The 18,766-nt window shown below is 41.2% G+C and overlaps 1 protein-coding gene across 9 annotated transcripts in view; it reads right to left on the bottom strand.

Annotated features, from left to right (window-relative positions):
• Positions 1-7,377: 7,377 nt before the first annotated feature.
• IFT88 (intraflagellar transport 88) overlaps positions 7,378-18,766 on the bottom strand; it is a 61,907-nt gene continuing 50,518 nt past the window's right edge. For all 9 annotated transcript variants that reach the window (XM_061992426.1, XM_061992435.1, XM_061992399.1 and 6 more), the window contains 3 exons: positions 18,039-18,099; positions 8,304-8,396; positions 7,378-7,615 (listed from right to left, as the gene is read on the bottom strand). In XM_061992426.1, coding sequence (XP_061848410.1) covers positions 7,500-7,615; positions 8,304-8,396; positions 18,039-18,099 — 270 coding nt within the window. In that variant the 3' untranslated portion in view covers positions 7,378-7,499. The remainder of the gene's footprint in view (positions 7,616-8,303; positions 8,397-18,038; positions 18,100-18,766) is intronic.

Raw genomic sequence — 18,766 nt, 5'->3', positions numbered from 1 at the left:
TATAGTAGCTAGCAACAGGACAAGGGGTAATGGGAACACAAAAAGTTCCACTTAAACATAAGACAAAACTATTTCACTGTTCAGGTGAGGGAGCCCTGGCACAGGCTGCCCAGAGGGGTTGTGGAGTCTCCTTCCTTGGAGGTCTTCAAGACCCACCTGGATATGTTCCTATGTGACCCGATCTAGGTCAACCTGCTTCTGCAGGGGGGTTGGACTAGATGATCTCTAAAGGTCCGTTCCAGCCCTACCATTCTATGATTCTACGATTCATGCGGCAGCCGACAGCCAGACACCCACTGCAATGTCACTCTCTGCCGACTGAAAGGGATGCCTACTTCAGAGAGTGAGAAACTTGCATGGTGTGTATCTAAATGAGACTGAGGTAAGTTTCACCTCTAATGACTTCTCCGTCCATTCTGTGTTGGCGTACTGGTACTTTTAACAGACATGTAACACAACACATGCAGGGGCTCTGGCACAACCTGCAAACATAAGCATGTGTAGTACTCTGGGTTGTAGGAGATGCAGCCCACTGAACTGGTCTGAACGAAAACCAGTCTTTAGAATGTATCACTTGAATCAAATATTTGCTGCACTATGATTAAGCCCTGCACATCTCTTGAGGCATTTAGTATAAGGGTAGTTAAATATGAAAATACTAATTGGGAATAAGGGAAAATAGGTTCCTAAGTCATATAATAACTGTGAAACCCCATCTTGGTACCACAGAAACACAAGACATCAGCTTCACAGACCAGGCTGGAATGGAAACAGAATGACTTGGCATTCATAAAATAATAAAGTGATTTGTTTAATGGTTTCTGAAAAGTCACTGGATTGACCCTGTGATTTTTAGTGGCTGTGGTACCTTATGTGTCACAGGTCGGTATTACTCATGAGCGGTATCTTAACCTTGAACTACATGGGATTTGGGTCAGATTTTGACTCCAAGGAAGGAATTTGTTGGAAATTTAATTCAAAACTCTCCTTTGCAGTTGTAACCTCAGGCAACAGACATTTAGCTCAGTCCAGTCTAACTCCCCGAGCTGCACCTGCCCTCATGTTACTTCAGCACCTTCGAGTGATTTGCGTAGCAGCATGACTAATATTTATTGTGACAGATCTTTTTCTATTACTCTTCCTATGATAAACCAGTATCTTTCTCAGTGTTTTCAGAGTAGTGTGAGGGTGTCACACTTGGCTTTGCACTTGTGTCCTTGAAAGGAAATACTAACTTACGTTAAAACAGGGACAGGGAAGTGCTGGAGAGAGTCCAGTGCAAGGCCACCAAGATGATCAGGGGGATGGAACATCTTTCATATGAGGAAAGGCTGCGGGAACTGGGGCTGTTTAGTCTGGAGAAGACTGAGGAGAAATCTTATTAACATTTATAAATATCTAAAGGGTGGGTGTCAGGAGGTTGGAACATACCTTTTTTCTATAGCAGCTAGCAACAGGACAAGGGGTGATGGGATGAAGCTGGAACACAAAAAGTTCCACTTAAACATAAGACAAAACTATTTCACTGTTCAGGTGAGGGAGCCCTGGCACAGGCTGCCCAGAGGGGTTGTGGAGTCTCCTTCCTTGGAGGTCTTCAAGACCCACCTGGACATGTTCCTATGTGACCTGATCTAGGTGAACCTGCTTCTGCAGGGGGTTGGACTAGATGATCTCTAAAGATCTCTTCCAACCCCTACCATTCTATGATTCTGTGAAAACACAACTGATTTCAGCCTCTAACATACTTTCATGCATACAAACATCAGGATGCATGTGAGTAGTCCACTGAGTGGTCAGGCACTGGCATCTGTATCCAGGAAGTCTGTCCAAGATGGTTTGCAGTGACATGGAGGACAAGGGACATCAGCTTTCAAGATTATTCCCCACACTTACTGGATTATCCTTAGGAGGGTGCAGCTTTTGGATGCATTTCCTTGTACCTGTCAGGAGCTGAGAGTGATCAGTCTCTGGATCCTGTCCCACCTCTGCGAGTCATCAAGAGTTAGTCAATGTCTCTGCTTCCAATCTGGTTGTCCTGAGCAGCTGAAGGTAGATGTGTGCTGGGATCTTGGTGACCTGCTACTTTAGATGTCAGCAGCACACACTGTTTTTATAGCTCCTTGCTGGTATTCTGCACCCACATGTTCACATTTCCTTACCATTCATACCAATAGAAACACTTGTTTTTACAATATTCTCCATCTATGGAAAATGCATGTACTTACTCTTGATAGTCTCCCAAGTTTCTGCTGTTGCCCTTTAGTGTTTCAACAATATATTATTGTAAACTTTCCCCTTTCCTGGACTAGAATGTATTACAAATTAAGGTAACAGTTCACCTCCTTTATGTAATCATTTCATCTGTGAATTCCAATACGATCCAGTCTTCACACTGTATTTTATTAGATTCTGGTGAGCTCCTTGCCATTTCTTATCCTCCTTTATACACCTTACGGTGTCCTTTTTTTAACCAAATAAAAAAAGAGAAAAAGTCTGAGGACGGGGAAGAGAAACTTGCCACTGATAGGACAGACAGAAAGAAATTGACTGGGTAGTAGAAAAAGTCTTTCTTTCATTTTTACATAATCTAAGTGCTCTTTCTGGGGGTTGTCACACAACATTTATACTTAGGGGTGGCAGCTGCCTCTCTCTGGAGATGATCACCATAGCGATGCATGCCACATAGCTAATATGAAGTTGAGTTCCCCAAATCCTTGCCATGAGAAAGTCAGGATGTTCACAAGAAAACTAAGCTGTGCAAGAATAAGGCAGACATTCGTAGTGAGTTTGCACGATGCCATCAAAAAGCATTTTGTGCAGTGTAAAGCACTGAAATGTACAAAACCCACACAAGGTTTGTATCTTCAGTCTGAGATTGGTACCAACAGCTGGGGAAAAACACTTATAGCAGGAGAAAATATCCTATTCAAATATGTTATCAGACCTTCAAGATAGTTTGGAAAGTTGTTCTGGAGCCATTAGAATGCCCAGGAAAATCTGCCAGTAGGTGTAAGAATGTAGCCCTTCCCAGAGACAGTAATCACCAACCAGCAATCTTGTCAGCACTTTCTCCTGGTTGGGAGCCAGTTCCAAATAGAACGGTTCACACATAAATAAAGCACTTTATTGTGACAAGCATTATCGATGATGCCACAGCAGTGATATGGTCGCCCTAAACTGATATATTCCAGATGCTCATCCCCACGTTGCTACAGCAGCATGTGCAGGAACAAGATCCCGTCTCTGTCTGCAACGATGATGTGACAAACACTTAATAATCATCACATAGATCTTCAAAGTGAACAATTCATACTGTGGTGTGCATCATTCGGTTGGCATCACTAGCAGGTATAATCTTCAGACAGAGTTAAATTGCTTCCCAAAGATGTCCTCCTCCCTCACAGATAACCTGTCACCCAAACTCCTGTTCCCATTCCCATTCCCTTTTCCCTTTCCTTGTTTAGCATTGCAAAGCCACTTTTCAGCTTCCATGGCACAGAATTTTCCACAGCAGATCTCAGCATATTTACAGTTGTTAGGCAATTTAGCTTTGTAAAACTGAATTCTTGTGGAGAATCCTTAGTGGCCTTCCTTTCGCAAAGGTGGAAACTGAGGAGCAAACAGGTCAAAAACAGCCTTTCCATTGAAAAGCTGGGAATCTGTGCCTTTAAAATCAAGAACAATCAAAGCTAAGCAAATTAGATTGATTTCTGATGGTCTCATACTACACTTGCAAATGAATCAAGAAGAGAAACAGTCCATCATAAGGCTTGCAAAACTATTTATCCTTTCTTTGTACAGCTTTCAATTCCTGTGTTGCTCTAGAACAGCTTTGTTTTAAAAGTAATGAGTTGTGCCATCTGTTGTGAGGGATGCCCAGGATAAAACACAAAATATGTGAATAAGAATGCTCTGGTATTGTGGAGCTAGGCTTGTTTAGAAATAGATAAAATACTGCTCAGGTCATCATTTATATTGGTTATTTATACTGCCAGGATGCTCATCACCAGAGTAACCAAGTAGCATGTCCACAGCCTCTGCTCCAAGAGGCTGTTCTCAAAGGGATTTTGTCCTCATCCACTTTTGAAGTAGTAACAGACAGAAGACTCCGGAGAGAATCAAGAAGACAAATGTCTGTCTCAAGGATGGAATTGCTGCAATTCTTCCACCTTTATCCATGGAAATGGAATCTCTGCCTGTTTTGTAGAATGGTGGTGACTCAAGGTCATTACCCTTACCATTACTATACAAAGAGATAGTTTTAGATGTATAAAAAGAAAGATAACTTTATGTCTAACAGAACTCAACACATCTTGAAGATGACTGGCAAAATATCTCCAGTCTGAGATGTCAATGAAGGATTGTTTAAGGTTGTGACCAGTAAGTTCTTATGATAATACAAGCTAAACCAGCTCACAAGTCAGTTCTTCAAAGGATTATAATTTTCATAGAATCATAGAATGGTAGGGGTTGGAAGGGACCTTTAGAGATCATCTAGTCCAACCCCTCTGTAGAAGCAGCGTCACCTAGATCAGGTTGCATAGGAATGTGTCCAGGCAGGTCTTGAAGACCTCAGAGGAAGGAGACTCCACATCCTCCCTGGGCAGCCTGTGCCAGGGCTCCCTCACCCTCACAGTAGGTTTAATGCTGCTGCCTTCCTAAGAGAAAAAAAAACCCACACCAAAATAATACAATGGCATTCCTACTGCATCTGCCAAAAAGGTATTCAGGAATTTTAAATGATCCACTAATTCCAGATTGTTAAACACAAAACCAATGCTTAAATGGTGCTGGAAGCACACACCTGCGGCACAGCTTCTGCAGATGGAGTCTGTTTTGCACAACCAAACCTGACATTGTTTCTGCTTGAATTTCTGGGATGAAGGTAGAGTTATTTAGTTCAGGCAGTGTTTCCACTCTTATGGTTTCTGACACCTGTTGCAGGACCAAGGGCATCCTACATGGCAGCAGGGAACACAGCTGACACTGCACCTGAGATAAATGTCAACCAAGCTATGTCCAGGTCATCACATCAAAATCAGACAAAAATCACATCTAAGCCAGGCAATTATTTTGGACACAGCACCCCACTGGCACAGCCACACTTCAGGACCCGAGCTGCCTGAATCATGCTGGTATGTCCAGTTACCAATAGCTGGAGGCCTTCCAACAACATGCCATTGTAACACGTTAGACACGCAGAAGCTGCTTTCTCCTGACTAGATTCCAGTTGTATCAATCTCCATCGAGGGTCACTCTCCAGCTTTGAGTCCAGGTGGGATGTCACATCTCCTGTTCCCCTCACACAGAACATCTCACACAGCAGAAGAAAGAGATGGCACTGAAGCTGCCTACAAAGAGTGGTACCTGGCCCAGGCTAACCCTTGGATCACGCAAAGGAATTGTTTGGGAGGTTGCCAATAGGCATGGGCCAAAACTGTCCTGGGGAATTGTACTACTGTCTTGCAGCATGGATGGTTACATGTCAGCTCCTCTGCTCTCAGCCAGCCCTAGCAATGGTGCAATTCTAACAGAGACATAGTCATAGTGAACATGGTTTGGAAGGAGATGAACCTGGGCTAAATCCTTCTGACTGTCAGTATTCCAGTGTTGGAGCTGGATCACGTGGCTTTCTGTCAGTTCAGAACAAGCTAAACTGTGCTTGCAAAATAACATGACCATACATCATAACCCAGAGCATCATATCATCAGATCCTCATTGTACAGGAAGCAACACATTCCAGAGGTTCTTGGGTGTTTGTGCAGGGGTGGAACAAAAGTACAGTTCTGTTTGTAAAACATGGGATTTTACACCACTGGGCAAACTGAACCAAGAAACTGCTGCTGATCAAACCTCTCTGATATTCATAGAAGCCCCTGTATGAGCCATGTCCCAGGCCATTAGTAACTCATACCACTTTCTCATGGACACATCTATGCAATGGCAGTGCTTGATGAGGTGCTCTGCTCAAACGGTTCTGTGGCAGTATCTTGCCTGTACCCTTTGTGCTGTTGCACAGGTTTATCTCTGCTCCCTGCCATGGTCCCAAATACTTTCTCCACCGTAATCAGTCAGATACCTCATTCCACTACAGTTTGTAGCTGAAAATGCTCCCTCCTGCCTGGCCTGTTGCATCCTGAAGGGCCAGGTCTTCCAAGACTGTAAGCCTGACAGATGAGAATTACTGTGATATCCAGGAATGCCATCTTTGGGGAGCTCCTCAGGATGTTCCACAAACCAATCATGCTCATACTCCAGGGCAGTCGTGGGCTGAGTGTGGCACTGGTATGACGGGAAACACATTCACTATAAAGCAGTTTGTTACCTCCCAGAACTACATTCCCACAACGGTGCCACTGCTGAGGTACCTCTGACCACTTGTAGAGGCACTTTACAAGACCAGGTGGATGTTTTTAAAACCTGCAAATGACATTTCATGAATATATGAAGAGAACTTTCCAGTGTCACTAGTTGGCACTAACACCACGAAGGAACAGAGGAAATCTAAGAGGACTGAATCCTTGCATTTCAAAGTGTAATAACCAAAGTCTAACTATTAAACCAAACTCATACCAATGTTTTAAAATCAAGTAAGTTCCTGTCATCCCAGTGTACTAGTTTAGCAAGTATTTATTAGGAAATTCTGAACACCTGACTAGTATTTGTATCTTCAAAAAGTGGTGTAAATCAGGAATCCCATTTAACATGTCTCAATGCCTTCAGCTCAAACTATTTCGGTTCATAAGCAAAACGATGACTTCTGTAACTAACACCAATGCACACACCCAATGCAGGCTGCAGAAAGCTCCCTCTGTGCAGCCAGTGCCACAATCCCCAATGGAAGATTCAAAAGCTGAAATGTCTTATTAGCAACTCTGAACAAACCAGACTGAAATCCTGCTCACTCTGATTGTTCCAAAGAAAAAAAAGATAAACCACTCCCCTTTGTGGCCGCAGGAATACCCAGGAGGTGGCCGAAAGGCTGCCAAATGGCCATAGTTCAGATAAGCATGGACTGACATTGAGATGCTTTCTTCAGTATCAGTATTAAGTGCTTTGTTGAATTGGGGCCTTAAAGATGATGAAGGTAATAACCAACATTTTCAGAAGTCAGCTCACAGGCCTTAAATAATTCCTGGCTTTGGCAGAAGAATATGGGAGTTTCTACCTTACAACATTGCTTTGAGGTATTTTCGCATGGAAAGGTCAAAGCATTTCACATTATCATTGACATAACTCTGAAAACAGGAGCTTTATGCATTTGATAGTTTGCAGTGAGTTTAATACCTGGGCACTTGTTATGCAAGAGTAAAATAACCTCAGCATTATTTTTTTTTAAATCAACTACAAAAGACACTGCAATTCAAATGCATGTTTTTAATGTCAGAGACCATATATCCAAAGTATTTCACAGATATTTGATAAAAATCATCACAGATGAAAGCTTTTCTGCTACAACTTTTCAAAGAAGCAAAAAATAGGAATGAATCATCTGCTATTATGGAAGCAAATCCTCTACTGTTTCTTCAAGACAGTTATCTTCCTCCGGTCTTTTTCTTGCTGCAGTTTTTGGTCTTTCTGCTTGTGGGCCAAGTGGATCTACGTAGGAGGCATCTATGGTAAATACAGACATTTGAAACAGTTACCTACTAATAATTTTAGCTTTGTTTTAAATATATACAATCAAACACAAGAGAGGGTTTTAGCGTGACACGTCTGTAAAGTGTCTTTGAAATGCAGACCAGAAAGAGTATACGAAGGCTGATAGAGGAGACGCCACATTCAGGAACTGCGGCGTGGCACAGGAGCCAAGTACCTGACTGCTGCTGAGGGAAGCCTTTGCCTCTCTTTTTAAAAAAAATAATTTCTCTTTATTTTATCACAGTCATTCAGTGAGGAAAAAGGACTTCAGAAAGGTGTACGGGACAGCAAGACTGATGAGTTGGTTAAGGGAGGGCATTTTAAGAAGTACCACATTCCACGTGGATTTGGGTTTTTAAACCCCTTTGAAAATTCAGTCTTCAGTGAAGAACTTAGGACTGCAGAACACATGAACTGCCTAAAGGATACAGTAGACAGATGTCAAAAGTAATAATATTTACATGGGACCCATTTCTTAATATTTACAATTACTTTACAGTAAGGTCTGAACAATGAAATTAAAGCCATTCCTCACATGTATTTAATGAGGAAAATGGTTTCCTGCTTGTCTAATTTAACACACTCTTTCAGTAACTTCTTTTATCCACCTTCCCTGTCTTTGGAGGCCAGGGAAGTAAGTGGGGATAAGATATCCACTTGCCTATTTCTTTACTGCTGCTTTCGTAGGGTTCACTTGTCCCAGGCAAAGCTTTTAGTTTGGCACTCAGTCTTTCCCCTTTGGAACCACCATTGTCTGGAGGGGGAAGAAATAAAAAAGTTGAAGACAAGTAACACAAAGTTGTGTTCTGTGAAGTCATGATACAAGAACAACATAAATTCAACTACTGTCTGTCAAACAAAGATTGGATGAGACCATCTTTCCATGATGGATACAGTACTCGTTTGTAGTAGCGGTCACTAAAACACAATCAACCCTGTGTCCACACCTGTCTGGTTTCATTTTTTTAAAAACATATATACAGCCTCATTTACTTTGGAGTATACACATTAAAATGCTTCTGCTTCAAATGCTGACATTTCAGTTGCCTCTAAGTTACAGTCACATTTTGGAGTTAAAATAAGCATGATAAATATAAACACTGTCACAATGTATATGGACATTTCATATGCCTGTGTGGTTGCTAATATATTAGCATGATCCACCTGTTCAATACTGTCAAGGTTAAATACAACACTAACTTTGCTTTTTATTAGAAGAGTACATTTGGCATGTGCTGTCTGCATGGCACAGTTCATGTACACAGACCATCCTAGCCCTGCATCTTGCTGTAAACACGGTGCGGGCAGCTCAGTTTGCAGCGGGGCCCCAAGGAATGTGTCAGCTCTGAGGTCTGCCTCGCAGCCCAGACGACATCAGATTAACATTCTCTTGCCACAGCAGTATTCCAGACACTTTAAACATTCTGTTCAACTCTGAATCTCTTTTTCACATTCATGGCAAGCTTTCAATCTCGTCTGTCACAACAAATTTTTATGCAATTTTTTTCTCCTAGGAGAAAACGTTTCATGTTTGGGTGGTGTATTTACAAGGCAGGACATGCCATGCAGCCAAATACAAACGTGCTCATTTACAACACCAAACGCTGTTAGTATAAGCCCTTCATCTGTAAGGAGGAAAAATGAGTTTCATTCAGCAAATGTGAATGACAAAGCCTGGGCTTGGGGACACGCTTCCATTGTCTTCTTTACTATAAACATTCTTTTTTATAAACATTGTTACTATTTAAAAAAAAAAAACAACCCCAAACCCAAACACTTCCACAAAGAGGACAAACCTTAATTTGTCTATAAATACTGCTGCAGACTTCAGTTTACAGAGCCCAGAACTGGAAGACAATGTCTCTGCTCCAAGCAAGACCTAATACACACGGCCCCATGTCAAACGGTGAATAGGTTTGCAAGACACAGATTACAACTGAAGCTTCAAAGCAAGGAAAATCTATTTTAATGTCCATCAACCTCCCTTGGATCAGTTCTCACTGACAGGTTTAATGGAAGAACTGAATGCTTGACGAAGGATTTGAAGAAGCTGAAAGAAATCAATGGCTGTGAAATTACAAATGGGCTGCCTCTAGATTTGAGTGGGCTTCGGCCAGGCCTGGGTGACAGGGAGCCGAGTACTGGGCTTCAAAGACTGGGTGGATGAAAACATTTTGAGGGCAGTTTAGAGGAGAGTACAAAATGTTTAACTAGGAGAGAAAGAGCAGGATAGGAATAGGCACAGGGTCTTGTGCAATTGAAAACAAATGATTTAGAAATAATGAATGAAGTTGAAAGAAGCCGTAGGGAGATGGAAAGACAGGAATGATGCAGCAGAAACTACACCGGGGGAAGACTGAACTAGAAACTCCATGGATTGGTTCCAGAAAGAAATGGGTGCAATGAAAATAGAAGAGGAAGAAGATGGTATATCAAAGGTTTTCAAACGTGAAGGAAGAAACAAATAGGATTTAGTCATACTACCAAAGGCAGGTGAAAGATTTGATATTAACTAAAAGAACTGTTAAAAGGGATGGTTGCCTTGGTTTTGGCTGAGACAGTAAATTTTTTTCCCAGTAGCTGACACAGGGCTGTTGTCTGGGTTTATTATGAGAATAATGTTGATAACACAGTGATGCTTCAGCTGTTGCTCAGTAGTGTTTATACCAAGTCAAGGATTTTTTAGCTTCTCCTGCCCTGCCAGCAAGAAGGCTGGAGGGTCACAAGAAGCTGGGAGGCAACACAGCTGACTCAAAATGGCCAAAGGACTGTTCTGTATCATATGAGATCATGCTCAGTATATAAACTGGAGGAGTTGGCCATGGAGAGGAAGGACTGCCTTGGGAGTGGCTCAGCATCTCTCAGCAGGTGGCAAGCAATTGCATTGTGCATCACTTGTCTGTCTTGGTTTTCATTTCAGTCTCCTGTTATCTTCCTTTTCATTACTATTATTATATTTTACTTTTAATTTCAATTATTAAACGGTTCTTATGTTAACCCATTAGTTTGATTTGCTTTTGGTTCTCCCCCCCTCCGACTGGGGGCAATGGGGGAGGAGTGAGTGAACAGTTGTGGGGTGCTTAGTTGCTGGCTGGGTTTAAACCATAACAATGGTAGACCAAACTGGCTGGGATAACATAATACCCACAGGTTAACTGTACATCTCATTGCCCTAAAACAACTGAAAACAAAAGCTTTCTTAGATGTCCTGGGACCCTGAAGCTTTATTAGGGTGACATTCAAGAAAAGAATGAAGCAGTAAGTCACGAATTGGAAGCCGAATTCCACCCCGCCCCCTTTTCTCTCCATCTAGTGGATGTCCACTCCTTGGAAGCATGGAAACCTCACAAATGCCCCCTTGCATAGCTCTGAAGCACTTACTGCTACGATTGAGCTGCCCACAATGGCTATCCTGAGCAGCAAGAAGCCTGCAGGATGTTCAGCCTCTGACCTTGCTGCCTAAGCTCCCCTTTCTGTTTATGAGCTCTCACTGTTCCAGGGAGTAAATATGGCTCTTCACACAAATGTAGCTTTTTAGGCTTTAGACTTGATTCAGTTGCTCAAATACGTTATTTACTGCATTTGATCAACAGACTCAGCTCACCAAAGGTTTAGATTAATGCCTGAAGCAGTGCAAGGGAAGCAGCAAGAACATATGATCACAAATGGGAAAGTGCCAAGAGGAGATGAACTATTCTTTCCAGCAACAGCAAGTTATTTGATTGGTACATCCCACATTGACTAAATGCATCCTGGAAGTAAGAGTAAAGTGTCTATGGGCACGTGGTCCTCTTAAGCAGTTAAGAGCACATGGATGCCTTACTAGATTAAAGACGTATCTAAACTGGCTTATTGTCCATACAAAACAACAACAAGATGCTTAGGGAGGAGCACTGTAAGTAGAGCAAGCATACACAGCAGCTCTCCAACAATAACTTCCCAGCCTCCAACAATTTGTAAATGAAGCATATGCCTGGGGGAAGACAGTGGCTCTTCATATTTAGTAATGGATTGATTGATTTATTCTCCAAGAACTTGTTCAGCCTTCCCTTGAACCCCTGTGAAATTTTTGCATCTGTAACAACCTGGAGTAAGGAGTTTCACCTGGCATTTACCCTCAACCTACTGCTCCAGCCCCACCTTACCACAGAAAGGAGCACCCTGCCCTTTCTGCCCTGCATCTCTTCTCCCTCCACGTGCTGTCAGATGGTAGCAGGCTGTGCTGGAGCAGCTTACTGATATGTTTAAAACTAACCTGCCCAAAGCTTTCTCTCAAGTGGATCAGCAAAGTAATGCAGCTCTATATGACCACTAGAACTACAGCAAGAGTGAAGGGAAGGTCTCTTCTGGGAGCAGCCCACAGTTAGCTTAAACTAAGCTAATTTGCAAAGCCACATCAAGTATCCATGGACTGCACTGTGCTCTGAGCATACCTAAAAATGTACTAGAAGACTATCTTTCATTGTAAAGTACATCTGGAAAAGAATAAGAGGTGTCTGACACCATCTACCTTACATCAAGAGTCAGAGAGCAGCTTAGGAAGGAAGAGGTCTGGCTTTGATGCCTTCCGCCACTTTAGGGAGTTCAAAAACACAGTTCCCTCCTTCAGGAGTGCCCCAGTTGTTGATCCATTGGGGTAAGACTTTTCTGACATAGGATACAGGATTTGGCTGCCAACATGTCAGCTATTACAGAATCTGCTGGCTTGCAATGTCGACTTCGGGATTTTGGTATCCTACAGCAAAGAGAACTTTTTGGGATGAATTGTTCTTAAAGCATTTTATCACAGATGTGCACACTTTTGGAAGAAGAGTTTTAGATCCTGTCCCCTGCCCTGGATTTTGTTTATACCTGTGTGTATATCACTTCAATCCACAAAATCCATGGTATCTATATTTGTATTTTAAAAGGATCTCACAAGTTGCAATTACAGTGATGAGACGACAACATTAGAAATTCCTTCAGTATCACAAAGGACAAATGACAGTTTTTACTCATTTTGCTCATTAGGTAAAGACATCAAAAGGTGAAGTTGTTTGGTAATCTTCCTCCTCTGTATATTAAAATTGTTTATTGTGTTGTCAGTTCAGCTAACCCTTTAAGTGAGTTCAGATGAAGAAAACAGATTAAGATGTTTTCTTCACCCAGATATTTTCCCTGTCCATTTACTAAAAACTTTTTCTTTTTTTGGCACACCCAGCCAACGGAACCATCCCACGGGGATCTGTAATTAATGAGGCGTCAAAACGCACTCAAAGCCTAGAAAATATAAGTGGTCATGAAATCCTGACTGCAGGGTAACAAAGGAATCTCATATCTTTATCACAGTCAAGATTACTTGGGATGCTTATAGCCCTAACATCCATCACGTGCTTCTATATTATAAGAAAAGATCCCTATGGGCTGGTAAAGGATGTTTGAATACAGGATTTTTGTTTGGGATGCACAAACCCATTTCTCCACTGACATTGTCACAGGTGAAATGATGTCACTGATAATGTCACAGGTAGAGGGTGGTGATCAATGGCACAAAATCGAGTTGGAGGCCTGTGGCCGCTGGAGTTCCACAGGGATGGGTTCTGGGGCCAGTCTTGCTCAACATCTTCATCAACGACCTGGATGAGGGGACTGAGGGTACCCTCAGCAAGTTGGCTGATGACAGCAAACTGGGAGGACTGGCTGATTCCCCAGAGGCTGTGCTGCCATTCAGTGGGATCTCGACCTGCTTGAGTTGGGCAGAGAGGAACCTCATGAGGTTCAACAAGGACAAGTGCAGAGTCCTGCATCTGGGAAGGAACAACCCCACACACCAGGACAGGCTGGGGGTCGAACTGCTGAAGAGCAGCACTATAGAGAGAGACCTGGGAGTCCTGATTGATAATAAACTAAATATGAGCCAGCAATGTGCCCTCATGGCCAAGAAGGCCAATGGCATCCTGGGCTGCATCAAGAAGAGTGTGGCCAGCAGGTCAAGGGAGGTTCTTCTCCCTCTCTCCTCTGCCCTGGTGAGGCCTCATCTGGAGTCCTGTGTCCAGTTCTGGGCTCCTCAGCTCAAGAGAGACAGAGAACTGCTGGAAAGAGTACAGCACAGGGCCATCAAGATGATCAGGGGACTGGAACATCTTTCATACAAGGAAAGGCTGCAGGAACTGGGGCTGTTTAGTCTGGAGAAGAGGAGACTGAGGGGAGATCTTATTAACATTTATAAATATCTAAAGGGTGGGTGTCAGGAGGTTGGGACATCCCTTTTCTCTATAGTAGCTAGCAACAGGACAAGGGGTAATGGGATGAAGCTGGAACACAAAAAGTTCCACCTAAATATAAGACAAAACTATTTCACTGTTCAGGTGAGGGAGCCCTGGCACAGGCTGCCCAGAGGGGTTGTGAAGTCTCCTTCCTTGGAGGTCTTCAAGACCTGCCTGGACATGTTCCTGTGTGACCTGATCTAGGTGAACCTGCTTCTGCAGGGGGGTTACACTAGATGATCTCTAAAGGTCTCTTCCAACCCCTACCATTCTATGATTCTGTGAAAGAAAAAAGGGAAAAGACATGTAAATTAATCTTTACCAAATCCATCTGGACAGGCTTAGTTACCAGGTGAATGCAAAGTGGTCAGTCTTTCCTCTTGAGAATTAAGCACTGCTTCTTTGGGCTCCTGTCCGAGACTGTATGGCTCCTCTTAACCAGCACAAAATTCCCCTCTCATCCAGCACAAAACTCCCCATTCAGTGAGCAGGGCAAATGCAGAGACCGAGTAAACACTGCTAGGATAATGTATTCCTTAAAGTCACACTTTCCCTTATCTATGAAAGGCCTCATGCTGTTAAACCATAAAAATCTCTTCAGGTAGGAAAACTCACAGTGTTCTGACTTGCAAATTCTGGATGTTACCGTCACATCTCTGCAAAACACAAACAAGTGACTATGGAAACAAGAAAAGATTATGGGAAAAGAAATCTTTGAGAACTGCCTAAACTCAGCTGTACTGTTGGCTTCCTTCAGGGTTCTGTGGTTTTGTTGTTTGGTTTTATTTAATCCTTTTTTTGAATGAGAAAGGAGAATTTTAAGGGAGTGTGCCATCTTCCTGCAACATGAATCAAAGAGACTGGAAATCATAAATCTGACAATCGTGGGGAGAAGAAAATGTCACCAAATGTGTTTAGTTTTGGGTAGACATTTTAGATGTAATGCTTATTCTTCTCACAAGAGCAGACTTTCACCAACACTGATGTCAGTTTTCTTTGTCTCCCTTTTTTCCATTCTGTCTACCATCCATGCATATACTCATCATATTCTTCAAATCATGCTTTAGGTGCATCTCATGCACCTTCTCTTTTAATTTATACTGGCAAAGTAGTGCATGTCCTATCAAGTACTAAAGTTAAGAAGTACTAAGTGCTGACTTAGTTATCTTTCTTCTTACTTTCCTCTTTAAAAGCAATTACAGATCACATTTGCTAAAGTAAGAAAGCCTGAATTATACTCCTAATATAAATAACTATATAGAGAGAAAATACTCGGGGAAAAATACACTTGTTAGGAATGCCAGCAAGTGTGGGGACGAGGAGGTGGTAAGAGGAAAGAAACAAAACATGCATCATACCTAAGATACTTGGAAAGTATGCACACTTCATTTAGCTAGTAAATACCAAACTAAGGAGGATTCCATGCTTCACTGGGTTCAGTAATGATGGCAAATCCCTCATATAGCACAGGAAAACTCTTTGTTCTTGGCAACACCACTGGAAAAAACTAATCTTAAAATGTATACAAATGTTTCTTTTTATTTACTTATTTTGAAGCCATTAATTTATCAAAAATGTACTAAAGTTCTGAAATAAAATAACCCATTTTTATACTTCACACTGGCCATGTACTTGTATGTAATATGAAATGTATTAAATTCATAGATATTCATAAATGTATATTAAATTGCAAAATACAATCTTGTAGAACAGGTGAATAATGCCAAGCACTGGACAAAACAATGTTTGGGTCTTCATGTTTCTCTCTGCAGTCCTCAGTAAAGGCAGACAAACTACAACATAGCCCTTAACATCTGTTGCTGTGAGCATGCAGTTTCTTCAGTAATAATGTTCTCCAGAGTTAATATTACTAGTTAAAAAATGCATAATGCCTCTGACTCCTAGAAATATATCTAATTAGTACATCTCACCACAAATTTTAATTAGGAATCCCAGGAGAAAGTTAACTCCAGGCTTCTTATAAGACCTTCTTTTACTCCGCTTGTTTGCAGAATCATTTCCAGAAAGGTTGGATCTTTGGCACTGAATTTGTATCACAGAGATCTTCAAATATGCCCTTATACAGACTTGTTCCCAAACTCTGTTGTTTTCCATTCTTCAATGAATTTGATATAACATCTTGAGCAACAATCTAAGAATTGTTGACAGGCCAAATTCTAGCTCAATTCTGTCACTGCTTACCCTCTCATCCACTTTATGTTAGCATCCTAAATGTCCACATTTGCTTTCCCATTCTTGTGGTTATGGCGGGAAAGAGTAATGCCTTGGATCTACTAGAGCTTTCAGTCTGAAGTACTCACGTGTTCAGCTTTGGAGAGAAGGCGAAGGAATTTTAATTTATTTTCTTTTTAATAAGAAGACAACTTTCCATAGATACTTCTGTCTTTCAAAGAAGTATTGACCAACTGGTAGTTTGGGGAATTAATGTTTTCTTAATGTCTTTCCAGCTTGATTGTTATTTATAACTTCTTTTGCTAAATGACTGACTCGCTCTCCTGCTAACATATCCTTTTTTCATTAATGAGGGTAGAGATAACTACAAGACAGAGCTGTAAGAGAGACCCTTTGTGCTGTTTGCCTGTATGCCTGTTGCACAGCTGTAAACAACTTTTACCTGCTACTCAGCTGCTCTTCATTTCTAGCTATTATAAGCCAAAGTGGATCTCCACTTTATGACAGAAAACAGGGAGCAGTACTGTTGCATTCTGCTGATTCGCTGGCATCTCTAGATCTGCCTGATTGTAGGGCTCATGCAACAGAGTCCAGGAACATTTCCATCCTTCTCTGTTGCCAAAATCAGGGTTTTCACCCAAGAATTACTTTGGCCTGAGGTCCAGAACAGGTAAAATTAAGTCCTAGGTGGACAGTGTTGTTTCTACATATCAAGAAATTATTTAAAAGCTTCTCCAGTGAAACTGCTGAGCTGGGAAAGGAATGAGATCTTTGTTAAGCATCCAATGCTCATTCTTAACAGTTAGAGAACCCAGGAGAACAGCCTTCATAAATGTGTCAGCATTCTAAGGTCATTTTAAGATTACACTAGTCATTTCCATGACTTTTTATGACCCTGCCAAATTGGATAAATGTAGTAAAGCATCTGCTATGGATGTGTAGAAAAAAAATTATCAACTAAGAAAAAAAAAGTTGTTTCTCTGCAAAAGGAAAGGAAGAGAAACAAGAATTTACAGGGGGTATCACCTTATGAGACCTACTGATACCAAGATAAACCACAAGTGGAATGCAAAAAAATCATTTCCTTTTTGGGTCAAAATAAGCATTTTTTTTTTCTTCTTCCAGGTAATTGAAATAGCCTGAAGTCTGATAGTTTCCTTAGAGCAGCAGCAAGGAAGTGATAGGTTTAACATTACTAACATTTCATGGATTTAATAATGGCAGGAAAAAATCATTAGTTCTGCAATATGCAGACTACCTACTGCAGAAAAGACAAAGCAGGCCAGTTTCCAGACTTACATTGCTAGAGTTTTACATTTATGAAAGTCAACAGGAGCAGAAAGACTTTGTAGTTAGAGAGCAAGTTTTCCTCTATGGAAGATTCTGTGTGTACTTCAACTCTGCTATACTGAGAAAAGGGGAAGAAGGAGCTTAAAGACAGTTTGGGTGTCTTCTCCTTAGCATGGAGCTGCTTTCACAAAGCAGCCTCTTGAACTTGTAACAAACACTTAATGTAATAAGCTAGATGGTGGGCACAAATGTTAAATAAATGTTAATATTCCATGTTGAATAAAGACACAACAAATTTCCGGTTTTCATGGCTTACAGACTCTGTTTTGTTGTAACAATCAAGTCCTTATAGTAAATACTCAAAAGTTAGTGGGATAAAAATGTTCAAATTCACACTACTGAAAACAAGTAGAAATTCAGCTTTATTCCAAGATGTATATATAAAGCACAAACCTTAGACCAAACCCATGCTACTGTACCAGCTGAGGTTTCATCCAGCAATGAGATAAAAAAGTATGAAAAAACCCCTTGTGAAGTACTTGCATATTACTCATTGCCTATTCACATGCATTTCAGAATGTAAGGAGGTTTTACATACACTTGTAAAAAGCTATTTTCTTTAGGATCCTGACAAATCTGATGTTTAAGCAGAGCTGCTGAGTACTTACCACCACCAGCACTTCCTTCTCTGCGGCCACGTGCACTGCCATCTCTGCCAGACTTAATGCGCTGGGGAACAGTGAAAAAGGTTGGAGAAGAACAGAATAAAACCCCCATTTAGTAATATACATAAGAGATAATTATCAAAAACTCCATTTAGCTTTTTAATAAAACCGTTGAAGAACATTAAGCTAGGTTTAAAATACTGTAACTAATACACTTTGTTTTTTCAATGCACAAAATTGTCCTTAAATTCAGTATTAAATCCAATGTTTATTTCAAACAAGTTCTATGAAACTCAAACGGAATATATCAATAAATCAGTTTTCTTCTGATAAAATTTACACAACGACTGTCTGTAAAAATTGTTCAGATGTACCTTTGTAAAGTACAGCTGCAAAAACAGGCAAAATAGCCCTCCTTGCGTGAGTTCAAAGAAGCCTCTGCCTATTAACATCTTGTAAATCCCACAAGCATTTTATTCTTGTAAAGATTCAAGGGAGGGAAGTAGGGAAATCTATAAAAAGCACTGTTCACCCCATAGATCTTACATTTTGAATACTTGGCACAGCACTGTTTTTCATAGCAAAATTTAATTTGCTGTTGAGTGTTAAATGCAAGATAAAGGTGAAGGTAAATACTTTAAAAGCTGTGTTTAAAAAGTCAGCTCTCTCGCGCTGAGGAAGGTATCATAAACATCTTCCAGCTGTGTTTTTTTTAGTGTTATTTGAAAACT

This window comes from Colius striatus, chromosome 1, assembly GCF_028858725.1.
Source record: "Colius striatus isolate bColStr4 chromosome 1, bColStr4.1.hap1, whole genome shotgun sequence".
NCBI classification, from domain to species: domain Eukaryota; kingdom Metazoa; phylum Chordata; class Aves; order Coliiformes; family Coliidae; genus Colius; species Colius striatus.
This window is presented reverse-complemented; position numbering and strand designations above follow the sequence as displayed.